The sequence below is a fragment of the Orbicella faveolata genome, unplaced genomic scaffold, assembly GCF_042242905.1.
Source record: "Orbicella faveolata isolate gen_17 unplaced genomic scaffold, um_ofav_v1 contig_12, whole genome shotgun sequence".
Lineage (NCBI taxonomy): Eukaryota > Metazoa > Cnidaria > Anthozoa > Scleractinia > Merulinidae > Orbicella > Orbicella faveolata.
This window is the reverse complement of record NW_028301539.1, coordinates 21,905,583-21,925,742: the sequence shown is the minus strand read 5'-3', so window position 1 is coordinate 21,925,742 and position 20,160 is coordinate 21,905,583. Positions and strand designations below refer to the sequence as shown.

At 40.1% G+C, this 20,160-nt stretch overlaps 1 protein-coding gene across 3 annotated transcripts in view; it reads left to right on the top strand.

Annotated features, from left to right (window-relative positions):
• The window catches only part of LOC110053498 (uncharacterized), a 51,906-nt gene that overhangs the window by 22,177 nt on the left and 9,569 nt on the right, over window positions 1-20,160 (top strand). For 2 of the 3 annotated variants that reach the window (XM_089282839.1, XM_089282841.1), the window contains 29 exons: window positions 654-835; window positions 1,036-1,210; window positions 1,638-1,819; window positions 2,149-2,323; window positions 2,748-2,929; window positions 3,303-3,477; window positions 3,898-4,079; window positions 4,586-4,763; window positions 5,197-5,378; window positions 5,670-5,844; window positions 6,075-6,256; window positions 7,233-7,398; window positions 7,720-7,901; window positions 8,189-8,363; window positions 8,558-8,739; window positions 10,170-10,344; window positions 10,494-10,675; window positions 11,099-11,798; window positions 12,501-12,697; window positions 13,235-13,322; window positions 13,538-13,719; window positions 14,125-14,299; window positions 14,905-15,086; window positions 15,541-15,679; window positions 16,089-16,204; window positions 16,411-16,576; window positions 16,909-17,090; window positions 19,093-19,264; window positions 19,899-20,080. In XM_089282839.1, coding sequence (XP_089138965.1) covers window positions 654-835; window positions 1,036-1,210; window positions 1,638-1,819; window positions 2,149-2,323; window positions 2,748-2,929; window positions 3,303-3,477; window positions 3,898-4,079; window positions 4,586-4,763; window positions 5,197-5,378; window positions 5,670-5,844; window positions 6,075-6,256; window positions 7,233-7,398; window positions 7,720-7,901; window positions 8,189-8,363; window positions 8,558-8,739; window positions 10,170-10,344; window positions 10,494-10,675; window positions 11,099-11,798; window positions 12,501-12,697; window positions 13,235-13,322; window positions 13,538-13,719; window positions 14,125-14,299; window positions 14,905-15,086; window positions 15,541-15,679; window positions 16,089-16,204; window positions 16,411-16,576; window positions 16,909-17,090; window positions 19,093-19,264; window positions 19,899-20,080 — 5,513 coding nt within the window. The remainder of the gene's footprint in view (window positions 1-653; window positions 836-1,035; window positions 1,211-1,637; window positions 1,820-2,148; window positions 2,324-2,747; window positions 2,930-3,302; window positions 3,478-3,897; window positions 4,080-4,585; window positions 4,764-5,196; window positions 5,379-5,669; window positions 5,845-6,074; window positions 6,257-7,232; window positions 7,399-7,719; window positions 7,902-8,188; window positions 8,364-8,557; window positions 8,740-10,169; window positions 10,345-10,493; window positions 10,676-11,098; window positions 11,799-12,500; window positions 12,698-13,234; window positions 13,323-13,537; window positions 13,720-14,124; window positions 14,300-14,904; window positions 15,087-15,540; window positions 15,680-16,088; window positions 16,205-16,410; window positions 16,577-16,908; window positions 17,091-19,092; window positions 19,265-19,898; window positions 20,081-20,160) is intronic. The other variant, XM_089282840.1, reaches the window with a different exon arrangement.

Below are 20,160 nucleotides of genomic sequence, written 5' to 3'. Positions count from 1 at the left end.
TTTTCTTTTTGGTTAGACTGGTTTTGCAAAACTTAACTCACGGCAGTCACAATATTTTGTCTGGGAAAACATTAGCTACGCAATAAACTCGTAAAAATTCAAAGGAAATTAAATCAGAATAGGCCATTTCCCAGATACATTCAAAATGAGTCTTCGTTCAAAACCTTTCATATCAAAATGAGTTTGTCTTCCATGAAAAAGAACCTGTAGAGGGAACACATTTTCATATGAATGGTTTTGCAAGAAGACTCTTTTGACACAGAGGCAAAAGGCAAACTCGAGAATGGCCTATTATACATAAGCGGCACCGAGGGCGGAAAAACGCAAATTACGGAGTCGTTTGATTGCTTGAATGAGTGACTCAGGGCTTAAAGCAAAAGCAAAGGTCTGTGGTAGTCAAGGAGAAATTTTATGCATTTTTTTTTCTTATTTTGTCACGAGATATTTCGTTGTTAGGTGAAAATTATGTAAATGCGCTGTAAAAAACCCAGTTCTGTATTCTAATCGACAATACAGCAATGAGTCAGGTCAAGAAAATAATGTAATTGCTGGCTCATCTTTGGGTTTACATGCAGTTTTAAAGACAGATTTTAATTTGTTTCATTCCTTTAATTTGGTGTACTCATTATTCATTTTGGCATGTTGAACTTTAGGACCTAACAAAGGACCTTGGTGATACCGAACCTGAGTTGAATGACACTTTAGATCACGGCAGAAAGTTGTCCTCAAACAAAGACCTGAGTGACGGTACTCGTCAAGCTGTTTCCGATGATGTTGTTCTCCTGGAAGAAAAATGGAAGGCCCTCATGAAAGTATCCCAAGAAGAATACGCCAGGTACGTCCATAGCTCGTACTGAAGGCTGAAGCGTACCACCTGCCCAATAGTAGAAAAACAAATAGATTCTGAACGATTTTTATCATGCTTGCTGATAGCGATCTATTCAGTGGGATAATATAAAGCTCGATTGATTTTGGATGTGCATTATTCAATGACTTGTGTCGTTCAGCTGTTTTAACTTTTGTGAGTTATTGCAGACTTGGAGTCGAACTTGGGGCTTCTCAAGCAAAACAAAGAAACATAGCGACTTGGCACGAGCGATGCGACACTCTCCATGAATGGGTGAACGACAAATACGTAAGGCTGCGTTCCCGACCGACCTCACCTGAGTCATCATTTGGAGGAATAAAAAGACAGCAAAGCGTTATCGAGGTAAGCTTGCATGTGGACTATAAATAACAAGTATTTCCTCATTTTGGCCCATGTGTTTTTTGAAAGGAAGTGTTTACATTTGGTTTCATTTTACATCGTAGTTCGTTATGATTCCAGCAAACGGTTTTGAGTTTGGCACGGGTTTCGTTATGACCTGACTGACTGGTAGTTTTAAAATTTTTACTCCCTCTTCCGTCTAACGCTTTGTTTTGATAGACCGCGGTAGAAAGTACATAGCTTAATGTAGAAATTGTAAATCTACAGTAGACGAGTTATTTTGTTTTTGTCGTCGTCGTCGTCGTTGTTGTTGTTGTTGAGAAGGAGGTAGCCTGTAATAATATGACTGGGAGACTTTCTTTATGACGGTTTGAAACGTTTTTCCAGGTACTCTGTTCTGATTGATTCGCATTTGACTGTCTGCTTATAGGATTTAGTAAAAGATTTGGTAACTAAACAAGGTGAAGTAAACGAAATCATTGACGAGGGAAATCAGATTATCGACGACGATTCCATCCCTGAAGGGGAAAGGAAACAAGTCCACGAAAAGATGATCGCACTTCATGACGACTGGAACAAACTGGCTAATTTGACTTCCGGGAAACAACAAAGGTTGGTTGGTCGAGATATGGAACTTTACAGAGAAAATGTATTAACTACTTCTAATTGTATCTTTCTAGCCGAGGAATGCACTACTATTTGTTTCAAATGTAATGCTTATCTTTGTGACTTAACTATCCATATTCTGCTTTGCTCTTACGAAGAATGAAAAAGACTGAAAGATCTTCATAGCAAACGTATTTGTTTGTCACACTAGCTTCAATTTTCGCGTGGGTTTTAAACTGTAAGGGGACAAGGAAGTTGTTTGATTAAAGCTGACCTGAGTTCAGGCTTTTGTCTCCATCTATCTCAGCTCACATCACAGCGTTTGTTGTTTCTAGTGTCCAAGTTCTACTTCTTGAAAAGGAACAGCAACATTTGGACAAGACCCAAAATTGGAGAAGAAAGATAGATCCTCTCATGATGTGGATTTCATCAGCGGAGAACAGAGTGAACACCCAGTTTGAAATTGCTCCAGATCTCGACACCGTGAAGAAGCAAAAAAATGATCTTGAGGTAAATCTTCACATGCCTTTATTCTTTGAAAATTATGTTAGTATTTAAAAAGAACTGTCTCTAAGCATTTCCCTAAGGATACATCCTATGGTGTTGATAGTCCATCAAATCAAAATTAAGGAGCTTAAGAATAGATAATCTCACTCTCTTAAATAACCATCATTTAGTCTTAAATTTTTCGGAGTTCCTAAAGCACATTAGACGTCATTGAACATCTGCAAAATGAAGCTTTGGTTTGACTGACCTTCTGAATGATTGATTAATTGACCGATACAGGGATTCGTTGATCGGTTGATCGACCGATCAAGTTACTGGCTGATTGGTTTTATGAGAAATAGATTGATTGATTGATTGATTGATTGATTGATTGATTGATTGATTGATTGATTGATTGATTGATTGATTAATTGATTGGTCACTGCAGGATTTCAACACCGAGATGTTATCCCATCAACGCGAAGTTAGCGACGCTCTGGAGACTGGGGACAAACTTTTGAAAGACTCTGAACTTCCAGAGGATGACAGGACCGCAATACAGAAAGAAGTCCTGGATCTTGGTCACCGCTGGGAGAATCTAGAGGAGTTAGTCTCGTGGAAAACCGAAAGGTAGTAGGATATTTGTCATATTCGTTAACTGAGCTTTCATCATTCTAAATGAGTAAGTCTAATAAGCAATTTCTTTGTCTTTTTGTCACTTTCAGTAGATCTATAGCTGCATTTGGTATTTTTGCCCGTGTTTTTGTACAATACCATGATGAAAAGGTCGATACCTCCCTTGAGGGAGAGATCGAGGCAAGAGTACGATAATGCAAAAGAAAGATGTTTGGAATGTTTTGTCAAAATCCTCGGTGAATAAAGGGTTTTCGGCGCTTTCTATGAACAATATTCATAACTGAACTGACGGGCATAACAAGTTAATGCTTCCCCGTTGAGCCTCTTTGCCGATTTAAACGAGACCATGCTTTCTCTCTTATCCCAGAATTGATGACACGATTCAGAAACTCAAGATGCAGCAAGACGACAAACTGCAAAAGTGGCACGAGGGCGTAGATGAAGTCAATGTATGGGTGACAAAGATAAGAGTTAAGGTTGAATCGCCGATGAGACTTGCAACTGATGTGGACTCCGCTTTAGAACAAATGGACGACTTTCAGGTTTGTTGCTGTTATTTTTATTCACATAGTGTCTTGCGGCAGAAGCCTTTCTGTTGCCATTGTGCCTTGATTAGGAAATTACCCAGCCACATTAAAATCTCCATTTGCCAAAAGTGGTCAGCCAGCAGACATTCGCCGCCTTTACGGCGCGAAAAAATTATTTAGTTTTTTTTTTTCTTGCTCTCCAAACTTTCGGGTGCTTTAATTACTCGAGAGATGCACACTGAGCATGAACTAATTATTCGTTAAACTTGGAAGTATTTTTGTGGAAGCAGGTAAGTTTGAAAAATGCCAAGTACTCCTCGCATGATCAAGTCCCCCGATGGCAGCTGCATCAGTTTCAGAAAAATAAAACAATGTTGAGACTTATTTCAGAGTTAAATACATGTAAGTTTGCCGTTTGTTCCCATCGTAAAAAAGGACGTTATCAAAGATGCTCCCTTGTATCAAGAAAAAGTCACCTATCTAAATGAGTTCAGTGGCAACCTAGTGTCCGACCCATGTCTTGGCGAAGAAGAAAGAAGAAATGTGCGCGAGGAAACTGTGATCTGCAATGAAAACTGGAACGACCTGGTTAACCTCGCCAATGCTCGACAAGCCAGGTAACTGAGTATTCCCTTTACTGGCCATATTGTTTTTACATTACCTTGATAAATAGTCTGTGCAGACGGCGTACAAAGGGAACTGGGACAAGTGAAGAAGTTGGGCGCGAGTGAGAAGGAAAGAGCTCTCAAATTCCCCCTCCTACCTTGCCTTTTTACGCCTATTAGTCCAATAACGCCATCGTAAATGCAATAGCTTGAAGTTACTCACTTTGCGTGGCTTCAGCATTATCCTAAACGGCAAAAATGTAATTTATGATTAGCTCTGGAAGAATCATTACTGATAATGATGATGGTGGCGGTGGTGGTGGTGGTGAGAGTACTGACACAAGTAGCGTCGAACTGTTTCAGCTGTTAATACACGTTAAGGGGGATCTCTAGTACATTGAGACTTGCGGTTGGAAATGCACGAAAATATTTCAGTCTACTTCAATCAGTAAAATTTCTTGATACTTTCCAGTTTGTATTTTTAATGCAGCAAGCTTAAGCTCTTTTTTCTCTTTAAGAATGGAGGAAAATCTTGACAAATTAGAACGACAACAACAGGATACTTTGGAACGCTGGAGGATTCGTTCAGAAAGATCGGGACTGGCGTTAGATAAGCTGGAAGGCCAAATATCAGTTATTGATGATCCAATAGGAAATAACCTAGAGACAGTAAGGAGGCAGGAAGATGCGTTTGAGGTAGGCTCGGAGTAACTTGTATTTGTCTTATCTTGACCTGCATTCCATGCGGTACCTAAGTAAGACAGGTTACGTGTTACACTAGCCTCCTACTCAGACACTCTTAGGGCTCGTCACGCAATCTTCTTCGTCCTCTTGACGAGCCCAAAGAGCGTCTGCGTAGGAGACTATTGTTGCACATGCTTTGATGAATCCAAGTCACTGTACCAGTCACAGGACAACGGATTCTATTGACACCAATTATTCAGCCTAAAGCGGTTTTGGTTTATTAATTGGAACCATTGACATTCAACGTTCTTTGTTAAAAAGGTTTATTTCTGTATTTATCAAGTAATCGTGGAAGATATTTTAACTGTGTATGTTTAGAGAATAACCTTTTTTATCAATACCAATTGTATCTTTGTCAACTTCTGGTGTTGCTCTGTTTTCGTAGATATTTGCAAACGAAGTGGAACTGAACACGCCTCAGATGATTGACACAATTGCATTAGGCGAGAAAGTCAGGAAGGATCCAAAGCTCACCCAAAAACGTAAAGATGAGGTGGACGAGCATCTCGATTCATTGACAGCACGCTGGGACAGAGTCAAGGATTTTATGGCGTTAAGAAAGGAAAGGTATGTAGAGAGATATAGGGTGCATATCGTTTAGTTACCTTTTTAACAAATAGTAATAATTTTTCATAATAGTAATAATGCATTCTTTGTTCGAGTAGACCTTGACTTCTAGTGATAACAAAATACTGTTTATGCAGATGAGCAGTGTTAGTTTTCCTTTTGAACATTGTCGCTACTGTCTTCGCTAAGTTGTCATACGGTTGTTTTTATCCTTACGCCTTAAGGAAAACCATCCTTTACTTTACCGTTGCTTAACTCGGGTTCTCTTTTTCCCAACGTACATTATTCAAGGCTTGGCGAAGCTTCTAAAAGGTTGCAAAGGGAGAGGAGAGACAAACTTCATGAATGGGAGGAAAGACTGAGCAGTTTTGACAGCTTTTTGCGTAAAGCAGAGAGGGAGACAGAGAGACTCGAACCAATAGGAGACGACTTGGACACTGTCAAACGACAAAATGAGGACTTCGAGGTAAGATTTTTTTTATTCCTAGGAAAGAGTTTTCCTAGGAACGTATAGGTATTGATATTTTTTCATGACTTCCGCGCCCATTTCCCTTTGTGAGACCCGGCGTGTGTGGAGTCTGGCAAATGATTTATAAATCTGGTGACATAGTCAGTTTGTGTAGCTGCTAACATGTTAGTTTCATGAGTGCATATGACTCTCTGATGAAGGATCTCTCTCTTTCCTCCAAATATTAGCAGTCGGCGGGACTTCTTATTGGACAGCAGAAGAAAGTGTATGATTTTGAGAATTGCGCTGACGATTTAGCAACAGATCCCGCAATCGATCAAAAGTCCAAAGAGAGCATAGAAAATGACAAAAACAACCGTCTTGAGCGATGGGCGAGGGTCGTCGACAAGATTAATAGTCACCAGGCTAAGTAATAACAATGCTCTATATTGGAAGTATAGGTTATATCATAAGTATGGGTAATGAAATGGTCATTGTAAACCAGGCGCTGCATGCAGTTTGGTAACCTTGGAAAGCGAAAGTCACTTAGTAGTACACGAAAATCATTTAGCGACAACTGAACTTTTTCTGCCCCTGGTGTATGATTCAAGTGATTAGCGTTTCTTTAGACAATTATTGGATGGGGTTTTTGTGATATCCAGAATAATCAAGGTGCAGGTAGACGTTATCAGCCGAAGCCAAAGGTTGAGGCTGATAACCCTTACCGTGACCTTGATTATTCTAGATATCACAAAAAGCGAATCTAATAATTGTTTTATTATACATTGAACGAAGTAAAAAATGTTTTGTCATGTTTTTTGTTTCTTTGCTAACGGCAAACAACACAAAGCGCGCGAACTTGACATGATTTCCCTTAGAAATCATGCAACGCGGTCACGCATGACACGAATATCCGTGACCTTGAGTGTCCTTGACATGATTATTGTATAATCTGCAGCTAGATGACGTCACAGGTGCTGATTTCGAAAATTCACTGTACGCTTTCGGCCAATCGGAAAAGAGATAACGAGTTCAATGTATAATAAAGTAGCTTATCAGTAAGGAGGATTGTGGTTGTTATTATTCTTTGCGACAATAATATCTGAAAAGCAATACGCCTTAGAAAATCAAAGAAGAACAAACTTAACACTATTCTACATCAAACGTGAAAAAATGCCGCGAAGGTAATATAGTGTTACACCAGTATAATTACTTTTCCATGCATACAAGTTCTATCTCATTCCCCATGTATCTAAACAACTACAGTGAGCGTCAGTCTCCTCGTCGAGTTTAGAACGGTTGATTCGTAGTAGTATGCCGATCTAAATTCTTGTGGTAGGCCATTCAGCAAACACGTCCCTGAACGAAACATACAAGTAATAAAATTGTCATAATATTACTTACAGGCTCGAAGAAGGGCTTTTGAACTTGGAGAAAACTGAAGGGGAGTTTACGAGGTGGAACGACCAGCTTGTGACAATCCAAGAGGAGGTTTCGAAAGTTGAAAGTATCTGTGAGCAAGAAATAGCTCCCGATCTGGAGACACTTGAACAGCAAAGAAAGGAGGCCAAGGTGGGTCTTTGATAGCGTGTTTTCTTTACACTATTTCCATAAGCAGCAACCCTTAACAAGGACGTGGAATTTCAATCTCAAAGACGCCTGTACGAGGATGAATAGCCATATTTTTTCAGTTGACGTTGTCCTTGAACGCAGTTTTGATTATCATACGGTGTGTTTGAACTATCAGAGAAGCATAGAAGTAAACAGGGCGTTATCCAAACACTCTCACTTATTTAACAAGAAATCTTCCTGTTTTCTTCTATCTTTTCTCTTTTCTTTTGCCTGATTACTTTCGATACTATAATGCTAATGCATTTCGTCATCTTTCTGCAGAATTTGAAAGAGGACGTGGCCCTGCTGGACCCTCAAATTGAAGAATTTCTCAAGAGCTCTGACAGTTTGCTCGATAATAGCGATTTACCTGACGAGGATCACCAGACGGTTGAGCGCGAGTCTGAATTGCTCGAGAAACGTTGGAACAAAGTAAAGAACGACGCTAATTCAAGAGAGCCAAGGTTTGTGAATACGATAAAATTACATTTAAGCGAACGAGCTAAGGGTCAGGGCTTGAGCACTGTGTTCTTTAGTAAGACATAATTCTCTCACTGCCCCACCACACAGGATTATCCACATGTACGGCTATAATATCAGCGAAATGTCAGTCGCGCACACTGGGATTGACCTGCAATGGCCATTTGATGTCACTTCGTACTGCAGAAGCCAGTACCAGTGCTATCTGGGCCATCTGGTTTCAACAGACCTAATCTTAACTGTTTCTATGTTTCATTATCTTTTATGGCAGAATCGAAGAAGCGTACAGAACCGTACAGAAGGGTCAAAAAGCCTTGTTGGATGAATGGAAAAACTCTTGTAACTCCACTCTCAAGTGGATAGCTGATTCTTCTGCGCGTGTGCAGGCACAAGATCATACCGCTCCAGACCTCGACCACGCGCGGGCTCAGAAGCAAGAAATTGAGGTAGGAAAAAAATGCTTGTAGCAGTGATTTATTTAAAGCAATAAAAACAGCAGAAGAAACCAGTCAGGAAATACTAGTCTACTCAATGATAAATTTCTTAAAAGAACGAGAACAGGAAATTTCATTAAATGTCCGGATTGATTTAATTTATTGTTTTTATCCTTGAGCTGAGACAGACAATCTTTTTTATGTAGGATTTAATGAAGGAAATTAAACAATACGATAAACAGATGGATAAACTTGATCAACTTGGAGAAAAGATTGTTCACGACCCGAACATGCGTGACCTGGAAAAAACACTGGTAACTAACGAGAAAGCATCCATCATTGGACAATGGCAAGGACTCCTATCAAATACAGAAGCCACCAGAAACAGGTACGAGCACTGTCTGCTAAAATAGCTTTCCATGGCGTTTTAGATTTATCTAAGCAGACGCGTCAACGTAAATAGAAAGATACATTTTTTGACGTCTGGATTTGTAAAAGTTGCCAGGAAATGATATGGCCGGTAACCAATCAGGAGCCGAGAAAGACAATGGGCTATCGTTTGGAGAACAATGGATGCTATTGCTCATTAAATCCAAGATGGCGCCTTGAAAAATCGGACCAATCAGGAGCCGAATTAAGAATTCAAGATGGCGGCGCCCACAAAAGTCGCCATGTTGGAAAACAGCCCACCAGCCTCGACGGAGGACTGGGATCGGTCTCACGGATTTCCATGGCGACACAAATCACGCCAGGGTCACGCAAGTGGCCATGATGAAGACTGAAAGACTTGGGTCCGACAGCAGCTTAGATAGGGTGGTACAAAGCATGGTGGGACAATGACCTCATCGGGAACCAATCAGAATGAATTAAAGTACTTACAGTGGTTGGCTTCCCCAGTCCCCCTCTCTTAAGGAGAGCACTAAACCCCGAGCGTGTCGATAAGTGGGGCACTCCCCGTGGTATTAATTTTCTCGGTAGAGATGAAAAAGGGAAGGGGGTACTTCCGAAAGTCAATGATCACACAGAATTGAAAATGAAAAAAACTATTTTTCATCACTGAACAAAGGGTAACAAATCCAGTAACTTACTTGTTTTCCCATGATCCCTTCCATTACGATTCAATTCTGTGTGATCATTGACTTTCGGGGGTACCCCCTTCCTTTTTTCACCTCTACCGAGAAATACCTCGGGGAGTGCCCCTCTCAGTCTTCATCATGGCCACTTGCCGGACGGACCTCTGTGGTTTAGGACCACAGGACACTGTAAGTATCGATTTTGAAGTTGTATGACATTATTTTGCGTGACCCTGGCGTGATTTGTGTCGCCATGAAAATCCGTGAGACCGATCCCAGTCCTCCGTCGAGGCTGGTGGGCTGTTTTCCAACATGGCCGACTTTCGTGGGCGCCGCCATCTTGAATTCTTAATTCGGCTCCTGATTGGTCCAATTTTTCAAGGCGCCATCTTGGATTTGGAGAACAATAGCATCTATTGTTCTCCAAACAATAGCCCATTGTCTCTCTCGGCTCCTGATTGGTTACCGGCCATATAAGCGTGCATTACTGCTAATGGTGTCCTTGCTAGGAACTGGTGTTGTTTCGTGGTGAGTTTGCGATAGTTACTCACCGTTATAGAAAAGATTTTTTCAGTTTTCACTAGCGTGTCGTAAAATGTCACGTCAGCATTCTGTCCCAAGAATACGCCATGTCACTCAGCCTTTTTAACACCTTCTGTTGTAAAACCTTGGTTTTGTAAGAAGTTTGGAGAAACGATTTCGAAGTAACTTGAGTCAGTAATCGTGGTAATTCTTTACCTGAAAGATTGGATAAGCAAATTGAACAACTGGAAAGGGAGCAGCAGGAAAAGATGAAGATGTGGTCAAAAAAGACTGAGCCTCTGGAGACGTGGCTGGTTAAGAAGGAGACCATCGTGGAGTCTTACGAGCCAATCGGATATGACATCAGTTATGTAAAGGGACAAAGTGAAGATGCTCAGGTTGGTACTGATTCTCCCGAATCGTGTTCCATTTCTTGAACTCTCAGTCACCAGTACATCACAGTACATCACATACCACACAGGGAACAAAACTTGTGTGAATTTTTTTAACAAAACGTCCAATGATTCATATTGCGTATGTTTTTCAGGCGATGATCACAGACCTACTCCACGAGCAGCCGAAGTTCGCGGAGATGACGGACCTCGGTAACCAGCTTACAACCGAGCCTTGTGTAGGATTGGAGGAACGGGTCAGGATACAGAAAGAGATGCAGTCACTGCACGAGAGATGGGACGGTTTGTATGGATCAGCCACCTTCCGGCACGACAGGTAATGGCTGAAATTTTGAGAAGATATTCTTTGCTTAAAATAAAGTTATTTTGGATTAATAAATTGTGACATAAGTCATCAGTACGACGTTCACAGATATTTTCAAGTGTTACACCAAAAATCGTCTGAGTTATTGAACTGTTGAATTCTTACAATGGACTATTATTGCAAAAAAAGAGTATTTGTGGGGTTGCTTTGCTTTGCGTAGTTCACTCTTTAACACTCTTTCCATTTATTGTCCTGCTTAAACATATTGTATTATGGCCTTTGGATGGTTTTTGGGAAAATTTCGGTGACGAAAGCAACTATATTCTTGTACCTGAACAACTAGGTGTACCTCCTTTAGACGTATAGTCGTCGTGTTGTGATACGAAATTGGTATGGCATAGCTTTTGGTGAAGCGCGTTACTTTTACTTTTTAAGGATTCAAGAAAGGCTAAGAATATTAGAAGACGAGCAAAGAAAGCTGGAGGAAGAAAGACAAAAATTGGAAGAGGAAGAAAGGCAGAGGAGAGCGGAAGAGGAGAAGAGACGACAGGAAGAGATTGAAAGAAGACGAAAAGAGGATGAGGAGAGAAGAAAACGGGAGGAAGAGGCAAGAAAACGCAGAGAAGAGGAAGAACGAAAACGGAAAGAAGAAGAGGAAAGGCTACGAAGAGAGGAGGAAGAGGAAAGGAAAAGGAAGGAAGAAGAGGAAAGAAAACGAAGGGAAGAAAAGGCGAGGAAAAGAAGAGAAGAGGAAGAGAGAGCAAGGAAAGAGGAAGAAGAAAGACGAAAGCGCGAGGAAGAAGAAAAAAAGCGAAAGGAAGAGGAAGAACGTAAGAGGCGGGAAGAAGAAAGAAAAAAGAGAGAGGAAGAAGAACGAAAGAGAAGAGAGGAGGAGGATAGAAAGCGGAAGGAAGAACAAGAACGACGGAAAAGAGAGCAAGAAGAGCGACGGAAGAGGGAAGAAGAAGAACGAAAGAAGAAGGAGGAAGAGAAAAGGAAGCAGCGCGAGGAAGAGGAAAAAAAGAGAAAAGAAAGAGAAAGGAAACGAAAGGAAGAAGAGGAAAAGAGACGTCAGGAGGAAGAGGAACGGAAAAGAAAGGATGCTGAAGAAAAACGAAAGAAAGAAGAGGAAAAGGTTGGTTGTATTGACAGTAAATATCTTAACTTTTCAAGCATTACCAGACTTTGCCTCGTTGTTGTCCATGCTCTGCTTGTTCAAAGGATAGATAAAGCCTTCCACCGTCCACTCTATAGAGATTTATATGGTGGATAGCGTTATCCAGCCTTTGAACAACTGTGCCCCGCCAAATAGCAGGTTAATGTCCTGGGTTGTGCATATTAGCGTAAGTTTTTGAGTCCAAAATTCATGAAGCGTGATTGGCCGCTTCGGAAATGAACGAAAGCAAATCTCGGGTTCCACGTGGCGACGTGTAAATTCATGGTCAAGGAAAAACCCTCACTTCTTTTCGAAGCCAAAGTTCGTCTTCCGAGGCGCTATACTCGTAAAGGGATAAACATGTATGTTGAAGACTTTATCACACCCATGGTCATACGGGATCAAAATGTTTGAAGTAATATATCAAACACGAAAGACCGTGTTTGACCACATTTCCAAACACCGAGAGGACAGTTGAAAATACGACGCGTAGCGAAGTATTTTTGACGAACTTCGAGGTGTTTGGAAATGTGTTCAAACACTGTCTTGAGTCTTTGATATATCTTCTCAATCGAAACTAAAACTAAGAAGATCAGATATCCAAACACCGTCACGGTCGTGATTTCCTTTGTTTAAACTTAATGAATTATTAGTGAGTTTGAGAATGTTGTTTCAATTCAGATAAAAGCTTTCGCTTATATCGCACCTCAACCTCGCGTTCAGCTGGTTGAGCAGGAGCCAAGACTGTTCAGCAGTCCAGTGGACGAAGTTATTGTGTCTGTTGACGAGAATGTTGTCGAGGCGGCAGCAGAACCCGATGGGATTGTATTAGATGGAAGGCTACAGGACTGGAGAAACGAGGCAGAGAAAATGAAGGCGTAAGTACCGGATGACTAGTCACATAAATTTTTTGTATCGATAGTGAAAGCATAATAACCAAACCCAGTTGCAGAAGAAAAATTAATTTACTTGGTTGTCATTCCATTGAAGCCCTGATTGATGTTGTCGTTTCCGGTTTTCGTTGTTGTTGTTGTTGTTGTTGTTGTTGTTGTTGTTGTTGTTGTTGGGTAAGTTTCTTTATTTGCAAAGATGATTTCTGTCCTTAGCTCATGACATTTATATTCTTCACTTCATCACTTGCCATACTTATTCCTTATGATGTTCTCTGGCTGTTACTCTGGTTATTATCTCCTGGTAAAATTTCTATTGAGATCGTGAATCCGGGGGCCACTGGTTTCTCAAGCGCTACATTGACGAAATAAAGTTAAACTCGTTGAGAAATTCAGTAACAGTTCGCGCCACTTACCCCAGCGCATTGGTCACACACCTTACTATTAAGCCGTCCATGAGTTGTATTTTGAATTCAATGCAATTTGGCCAGTTGTCCAAACGTAGTCGGTATTGCCTCTTTGTAGGTGGATAAAGGATCAAGACAACACACTACCCGAAGAATCCGACGAGGACAACATTGCAACTCTTATTGAGAAAGAAGGCAAAATTGCGGTGAGCTGCAGGCATTTACACTGTCATATGAGTAAGGAAAACCGGAAAATTAGAAAACACATTTCATAAGAGAAACTATTCACTGATGACATTCCCAAGCAAGGCGTTGTTCAGGAGGCTACATTTCTTTTTTCAATTAAAGTTTCTTTTGGTTCAAAAGATAAGTATGTTTTTCAGCATGGATTTAAACTTTCATTGCTTCTATCTCCCTATAGAATCTTGAGAGGGAACTACCTGTCTATGATAAACGCTACAGTGATCTGGATAGAGACTTTGAAGAGCTCATTAGCGACAAGAATATAAAAGAAGATCAACGGGAAGAAATCGTCGAAGACATGGATAACGTCAGAGATCTCTGGCGTTTTTTGAACAAGAACAAAGATACCAAGAAAAATAGGTAACGACAGTGGCTAAGGGACCAAATGAGATCTATGAAGTCGTTCGCAGACGCTCTTTTGACCGCGTCAAATTTCTCGCCAGTAGCTTAACGAAGGCTTGCATGGGAAGCTTTTAGCTATCTGGTTAAGATTTGATTACACATGACTTTGCCAGCTGCATGAGTCAGTCTGTTATAACGTTTTCACAGAAGTTCTGTAATCGTTGTTGGTTTTGTAGCCCTTTATGCTAATTCTATGTTTTTTGTTGTTGTTGTTGTTCTGTTGACATTTCTGTAACGATCTTCAATAGATTGATTGATTGATTGATTTTACAGATTTGTCAATAATCCAAATAATTAAATGACAAACCTTGAAAACGAAGGCCAGGATTTCTAACGTGAAGACTGTCGATTCCTTTTGTGTAGAATAAAAAAAATGATCTGGGATGAAGAACAAAAGAAAGCTGGGGAGCTCGCGGGATGCCGTGTAAACTTACAAGCTGTGAAGGACTGGATAGAACTACGAGATAAAGAACTTGAGGCCATGGATCCCATTGGAATTGATCTAAAAACGTTAGTCAGGCAAAAGGAAGACATGAAGGTATCATAAGAAATGTTTAAGGATATCTTTTGGACACTGTTTGTAAGCTAAAAGTCATGGGCATACTTTTTTTTTTTTGCCGTCTCTGTCTCGACCAATTGGGACCAATTATAGAGCGTCTGATCACTCACGTGGCCGGCACACAAGCAAATTTACTGAAACGAAAGAAAGTGTTTACATAAGAAAGAATTCAACTCCCACAGGATTGGTTTAGTACGATAACATGGCCGCCATTTCATTGTTTGGGAACACCAATATGGCCACCGTAACTTCATGTGAAAACGCTCTGTAGGAGACATGCTGTTCCAGCTTTTAACAGTCACATACTAAACCAAAATCAGTCGTCCTCTCCCGCTTGGCGCTTGTGCTGTGCCTTTGCCTTGAACTCTTATTGCATGGTTTCTTATGTTATTTACTTTGATTACGTCCATGCCTTTTTACGGCAGTCATCAAAAGGTCGCGCCATTTTACAGCACGTCGAAGTTCATGTACTTAGTCCCCGCTTCACTTAGTATATACATTTGGTCGGATGACTTGATTGTTAAACACGATTTCCTTCTCAGAGCGCCACTGTGAGACCTTTGTCTTTTTTTTTTCCTTCGTAGCAATTCTCTAAGCGACTAAATGACCACGAGCCAAGATTTACAGAAGCAACAGATTCTGCCTATAGGTTATGTAAGGACCCTGCCTTTTCTGATGAGCAAAACAAAGTTCTTCGACAGGACGCAGAAGACTGCGAAACACGATGGGATAATGTGTTGGAGAAGGTCAAAGACCGCATGGACGAGTAAGTAACTGATTTTTTACCTTGAGATTTTACTCAGCACATGGGACGCACAGTCACAGGTATCCCAAGTCCCTTGGGAGTCCTGCACATTATATCATATGGAGAGGAAAACACTGAAACTAAAACTCGTCGGTCCCAAAACGCCCCAAATACTGTGTAAGGTACTGAATTTCCTTTCCATATTTTGAACTGATATATTCGATCGTTACATTTCCATGCAATCTCTTATATTCATCCTGTTATTAATGTTCCCAAGCAGCTTGGGATACCTGTGGTTTAATACCGTGGGAAGTTTGAAATCGCTTTACTAGATTTTAAAAAAAGAGGTTGCCTATCTTGAGTGAAAAATGTTCTGCTTTTGTTTTTGCTGTTGTCGTTATTTCACCAACCCGGAGTCGATCGTGCTGTTGAGTTTGCGAAGGGAGTTGTTACATTTCCTTTATTTTTCCCGCAGAATTGTTAGAAAGATCCCCAAGCTTCAAAAAGACCAGAAAGAACTTTTGGAAGAATGGAAAGATAGGTCCTCTCGCTTCGACAAATCTCTCAAGAAAACAGAAGAAAAACTCAAGGAACAGATATCCATTGGAAGAGAGGTAACCATCGGAGTTATGTGTGCATTACCTTCAAAGCCGTGAGAGATCATTTCGGAGGAGTTTTGTTCTTTAACGTTTTCAAACGGCATTAATCTCGATTCGAGTTGTTGATAAGTATCTAGCAATCTTTTAAAGCACGTAGGCGATAATAGTTGATCTCAATAAGCGATGGCCTAACAGATGTCGACCAATTTAACTGCCGTGAAAAGAATTGGGAAACTGCTCCACTGGAACAATTCAGCCAACTGAACCAAAATCGGTTACCGTTAATTCCTTGCTTCCTCAGAGCTGAGATGAAACGCTTACTTTACTCAAACATATTTACTAAATTTAATATAACTGACTTAAGTAAGGTGATTTTTATCAATAATGACTATTCTAATTCCGACATTTTCTTATTTCATCGCAGATTGGCTTTGAAAAACGATTCTCTGAGATCAGGTCTCCAGAACTGACTAAAAGACAAGGAGAAAATAACAACGAGTGGAAACCATCAGTTGACGAGTCCAATGCTAGCCTAAGAAGGTAAGTATCAGTACTGACTATTGGCAAACCTAGTACTGTATGTAACTGGCTGCTCTTTTCTGGGACAACAAAACTTCAGCAAGGTACTGATATACTCGTACTTCGTGTTCACCATCTTTTTTATAATGTTACACACTTATGTAGTTCTCTTATCCATGGCAATATTTTTACTCCTTCAGTTCATTACATTAACATTTATTTTTCAGAGTTAAAGAAAAGCTTCAAGACATCCAGCGAGACAAGAAAAACCGAAAGTGGTCGATCATCGAGGCGCTGAAAGATGTTATGCATTCCATAACAACCAGGTTTCGCGGCGATTCCAAATCTGGAGTCCATCTTGACAAGGTGGTTGACCTGTTGGAAGACCATGAGGTGAAGAGAGTTTTAGCCCTGGTTACATAGCGTCTAAGATAGACCTCGTGCAATTTTGTCCCGATTGTATGTTTCCTTCTTGAGTTGATGGAAAGAGTTAGGAAGTTCGTTGCCAGAATCGGTTGTCAAAAGGTCTGACAACACGTTTCACTGGACAGAAAGAATCAGCCAAGCAGGTTTATCCCATGAAAACTCGAAAACATTAGCTCGAATGCAGTTTACAGTGATCGGATCCAGAATCCTGTAACCACTTTTTAGGCTCCATTTTACCTAACATTCGACACTTTCAAATATAGTCTTTCTTTTCCATTAATTGAAAGTTGTATTTTTAGGACATCATGACTGATACATCATCAAAACAGAAGGACGCTGATGAACTGTTTGCCTTGAGCGAAAACGCTCTCGAGAGCGGCATGTTAGAAAATGACCAAACCAACGATGTTCATGATCGGATGGCAGACTTGAATCACCGATGGAATGGATTAAACATTGACGTCATTGAGCGTGAGAAAAGGTTGGTCTTCCTTAGATCGTTTCTTTTTTAAAATTTGAATGCTATAGTTTTGAAAACAAACTTTCGGTATCGTTGGGATAGGTCGATTCTAAATTCAAGTTCATTTAATTGTTTACACCTATTTCTATTACAGCAAAATGTCTTGCGTTAACGGCACTGAAGAAAAGAAAATAAAACAAATGCCAAATTACATTAAACAAAAAATAAGTGTGTAGAGGCCACAGAAACACAAGCTTCCGAGTTGCTCACTTCGACAGTGAATATATTCAAAACTAATTTTAAGCAAAGTTTGATAGCCAAATATTTATCCCATCAGTACAGCACAGTACTTAGTATTTTGTCCATAACATACGGCGCAATTAAAGAAACTGTAGTAACATTGGTGTTCCTTTTGAAAACATTTATGTATTCCAGCGTATAGAAATTAGAAATTTTAATTGAGGCCCTCAAACAGTGTAACATCCACGCATCATTGAACGTATTTGGACCGTGTATCCCGGTAGTCTTGAGATTATGAAATCAAGCTTCTGTGTAATAACAGAATCCTTATATAACACTTCAGTCTCAATGCTAACAATGCCACTTATGTCGGCATTTATTAACGTTTCCCGTTCTACAATAAATGGCGAGATCACTGATTTTTTGTTAGGCATTTTATAACATCTAAGAATAAAAAGTGAATCCACATTTCACCTATAAAACGGTGATTACCCTTCCACGCAGACTCTCTCGTCGTTAAAATATCGAACACCACACACTGACTTGTTTTGGTTTGGCTGCCCATTAATTCCTTCTTTTGTCTCCTGTGTTTTTCTCATTGTTGCTGATATTTTTTTTCACTTGTGAACTTTTTTTATTTGATCATGTCAAGATAGTCAACGACATTGTTCGAATTCCGCAGTGACAAAGAAAATCACAACAAATGTCCCTGTAAACAGCCTCCGCTTCTTCTGTAAACGTAAATGCCAAGCTCAAATATTTGCCGTGATTAACTTGAATGCGATGTTGATTTACATTTGCGTGACCTAGACGCATTTGAATGTGCATTCCCAGGTTGTCAACGCGCTCTACGCACGAAAACGTGTTAAATACAACGTGATATCGAGATTTTAGCTCATTATGGAGCGCGATGATGACGATTTTGAGAAGTCGCTGGCTCTTGCCTCCGCCACAGCCGACTTAATGCAGTACAGGTACATCCCATAACAATTATGCAGATGGTGCAAATTGTAGTCTTAATTGAATATGTTACGTCAGGTACAGTGTACATGCATTCTCGCACAACTGTTTTAAACGTGTTACCTTTTATAGCGATTCACCCAGGCACTATTTTAAAAAGATAATTCCATTACTAAAAGTCCACATAACGGAAACGAAAGGCTGTAATAACATTATGGAGTTATGCTGCGTCGACGATTTCTGAGATATAAACATCTGTTGTGTCTGGATTTTCCTTGATTTTGCCAACAATTTTAGTTCTTGCTCTTAACTACACTATGAAACGAGCTTTAGTGAGGTTAGATACGTTTTCGACTGTAAGGTTCAAACTAATTTTGAAACAGGAATTATACGAATCTTTTGACAGGTCTCTCATAATTTCAGACATGTTTAAATAACAGTGCCTTAACTACAAGTGTTAAACATCTTCGCGCTAATTGAAAACTTGAAAATACGCTGGCATGTTTAAATTGCCCGCCGCTGATAAAGACTGTAATGTACTGTTGGAAAAAAAAAAAGAAACATACATGACCTTGCGTAAATTGTGGGAGAAGATTCACTATAACGCACTGATGGCGTGTTATCGATATGAGAGATTCCAATGTTGACCAACGTCTAAGTTTTCCGCACGATGTCAGCGCACAGACGGCATTATCCTGATGAAACACCAAGATGTTGAACCTTCAACCAAGGTGATATCTGACAATCACCAATCGCTACAGCCAGTAAATATTGTGATAAGCAGGCTAAAATGGATCAAATAACGATACGTTGTCTTTTGTAGGCTGGAGCAACTTGCCCAAGATATCGAGAGCGAGTACAAGAGGTTCGACTCCTGGCGTGACAAATGCGACAACATGAATCAGTGGCTCACTGAATCGGAGAAACTGATTAAAAGCGAAGAGAAGATTGGATCTGACATAGACGTTCTTCAAGAGCAGATTAAGGACAACCAGGTTGGTTTGAAGTCTTATACCATGCCATAGAAAATACAGCCAATCAGAATACAGGAAAGCCGTTGTTTACCCGACGGTATTCTACCCAACCTTCCCATCGTGTGCTGCTCGTATGTCGCATTGATTGTATTGGGCACTGTATTTTCAACGGCATGGTACTAGTGTCTCGTGGGATATTACTTGGTATACCATTCGAAAGCGTTGCGTAAATAGCATTTATCATTGTTCAAGACCATGAGTCCTCTTCAACCATGCACATGAAAAAAACAAATGATCATTTAAAATACGAGTTCACCATCCGTTTTAATATTAGTCCCACCTATTTAACAAAAAAACAATTTTGTCTCTCTGTAACTAATCGGTATTAACTTGAAATTATGTAATGGTACATTGCTATAATTTGGAGAGTTTTTTCCTATCTAAATATGATAAGGTTGTTAAAAATGAACTAAAATATTACAATGTACAATGGTAGACCTTTGTTTGCTTTGGCGAAAACATATATACAGAAAAAATACATTTCGCTGGGTACACTTGTAAGGACCTAAGGTAAACCTTTTGCATAGCTGCAAGATTTTGTTTGATTGTCTCTGGCTTAGTCACCTTACATGATGTATGTACTCGTTACCCACAGCTCTTTCTGAATGAAGTAAAGGAGTACGAGCCAAAAGTTAACGCGATGGTTCAGGAAAGCCAGGACCTCGTTGACAGTAGCAAGCTGGATAAAACGGACATTGATGGAGTTGATAAAACCAAGAATGCCCTTAATTCAAGATGGAAGGCTGTCAATGACCATCTCAAAGAGCGGCAGCAAAAGTGAGTGATGCGCTAATAAACACTGTCATTGATAAAAACAACAAAACTGTTAACAGCTTAACATTCAATTAGGTACCATT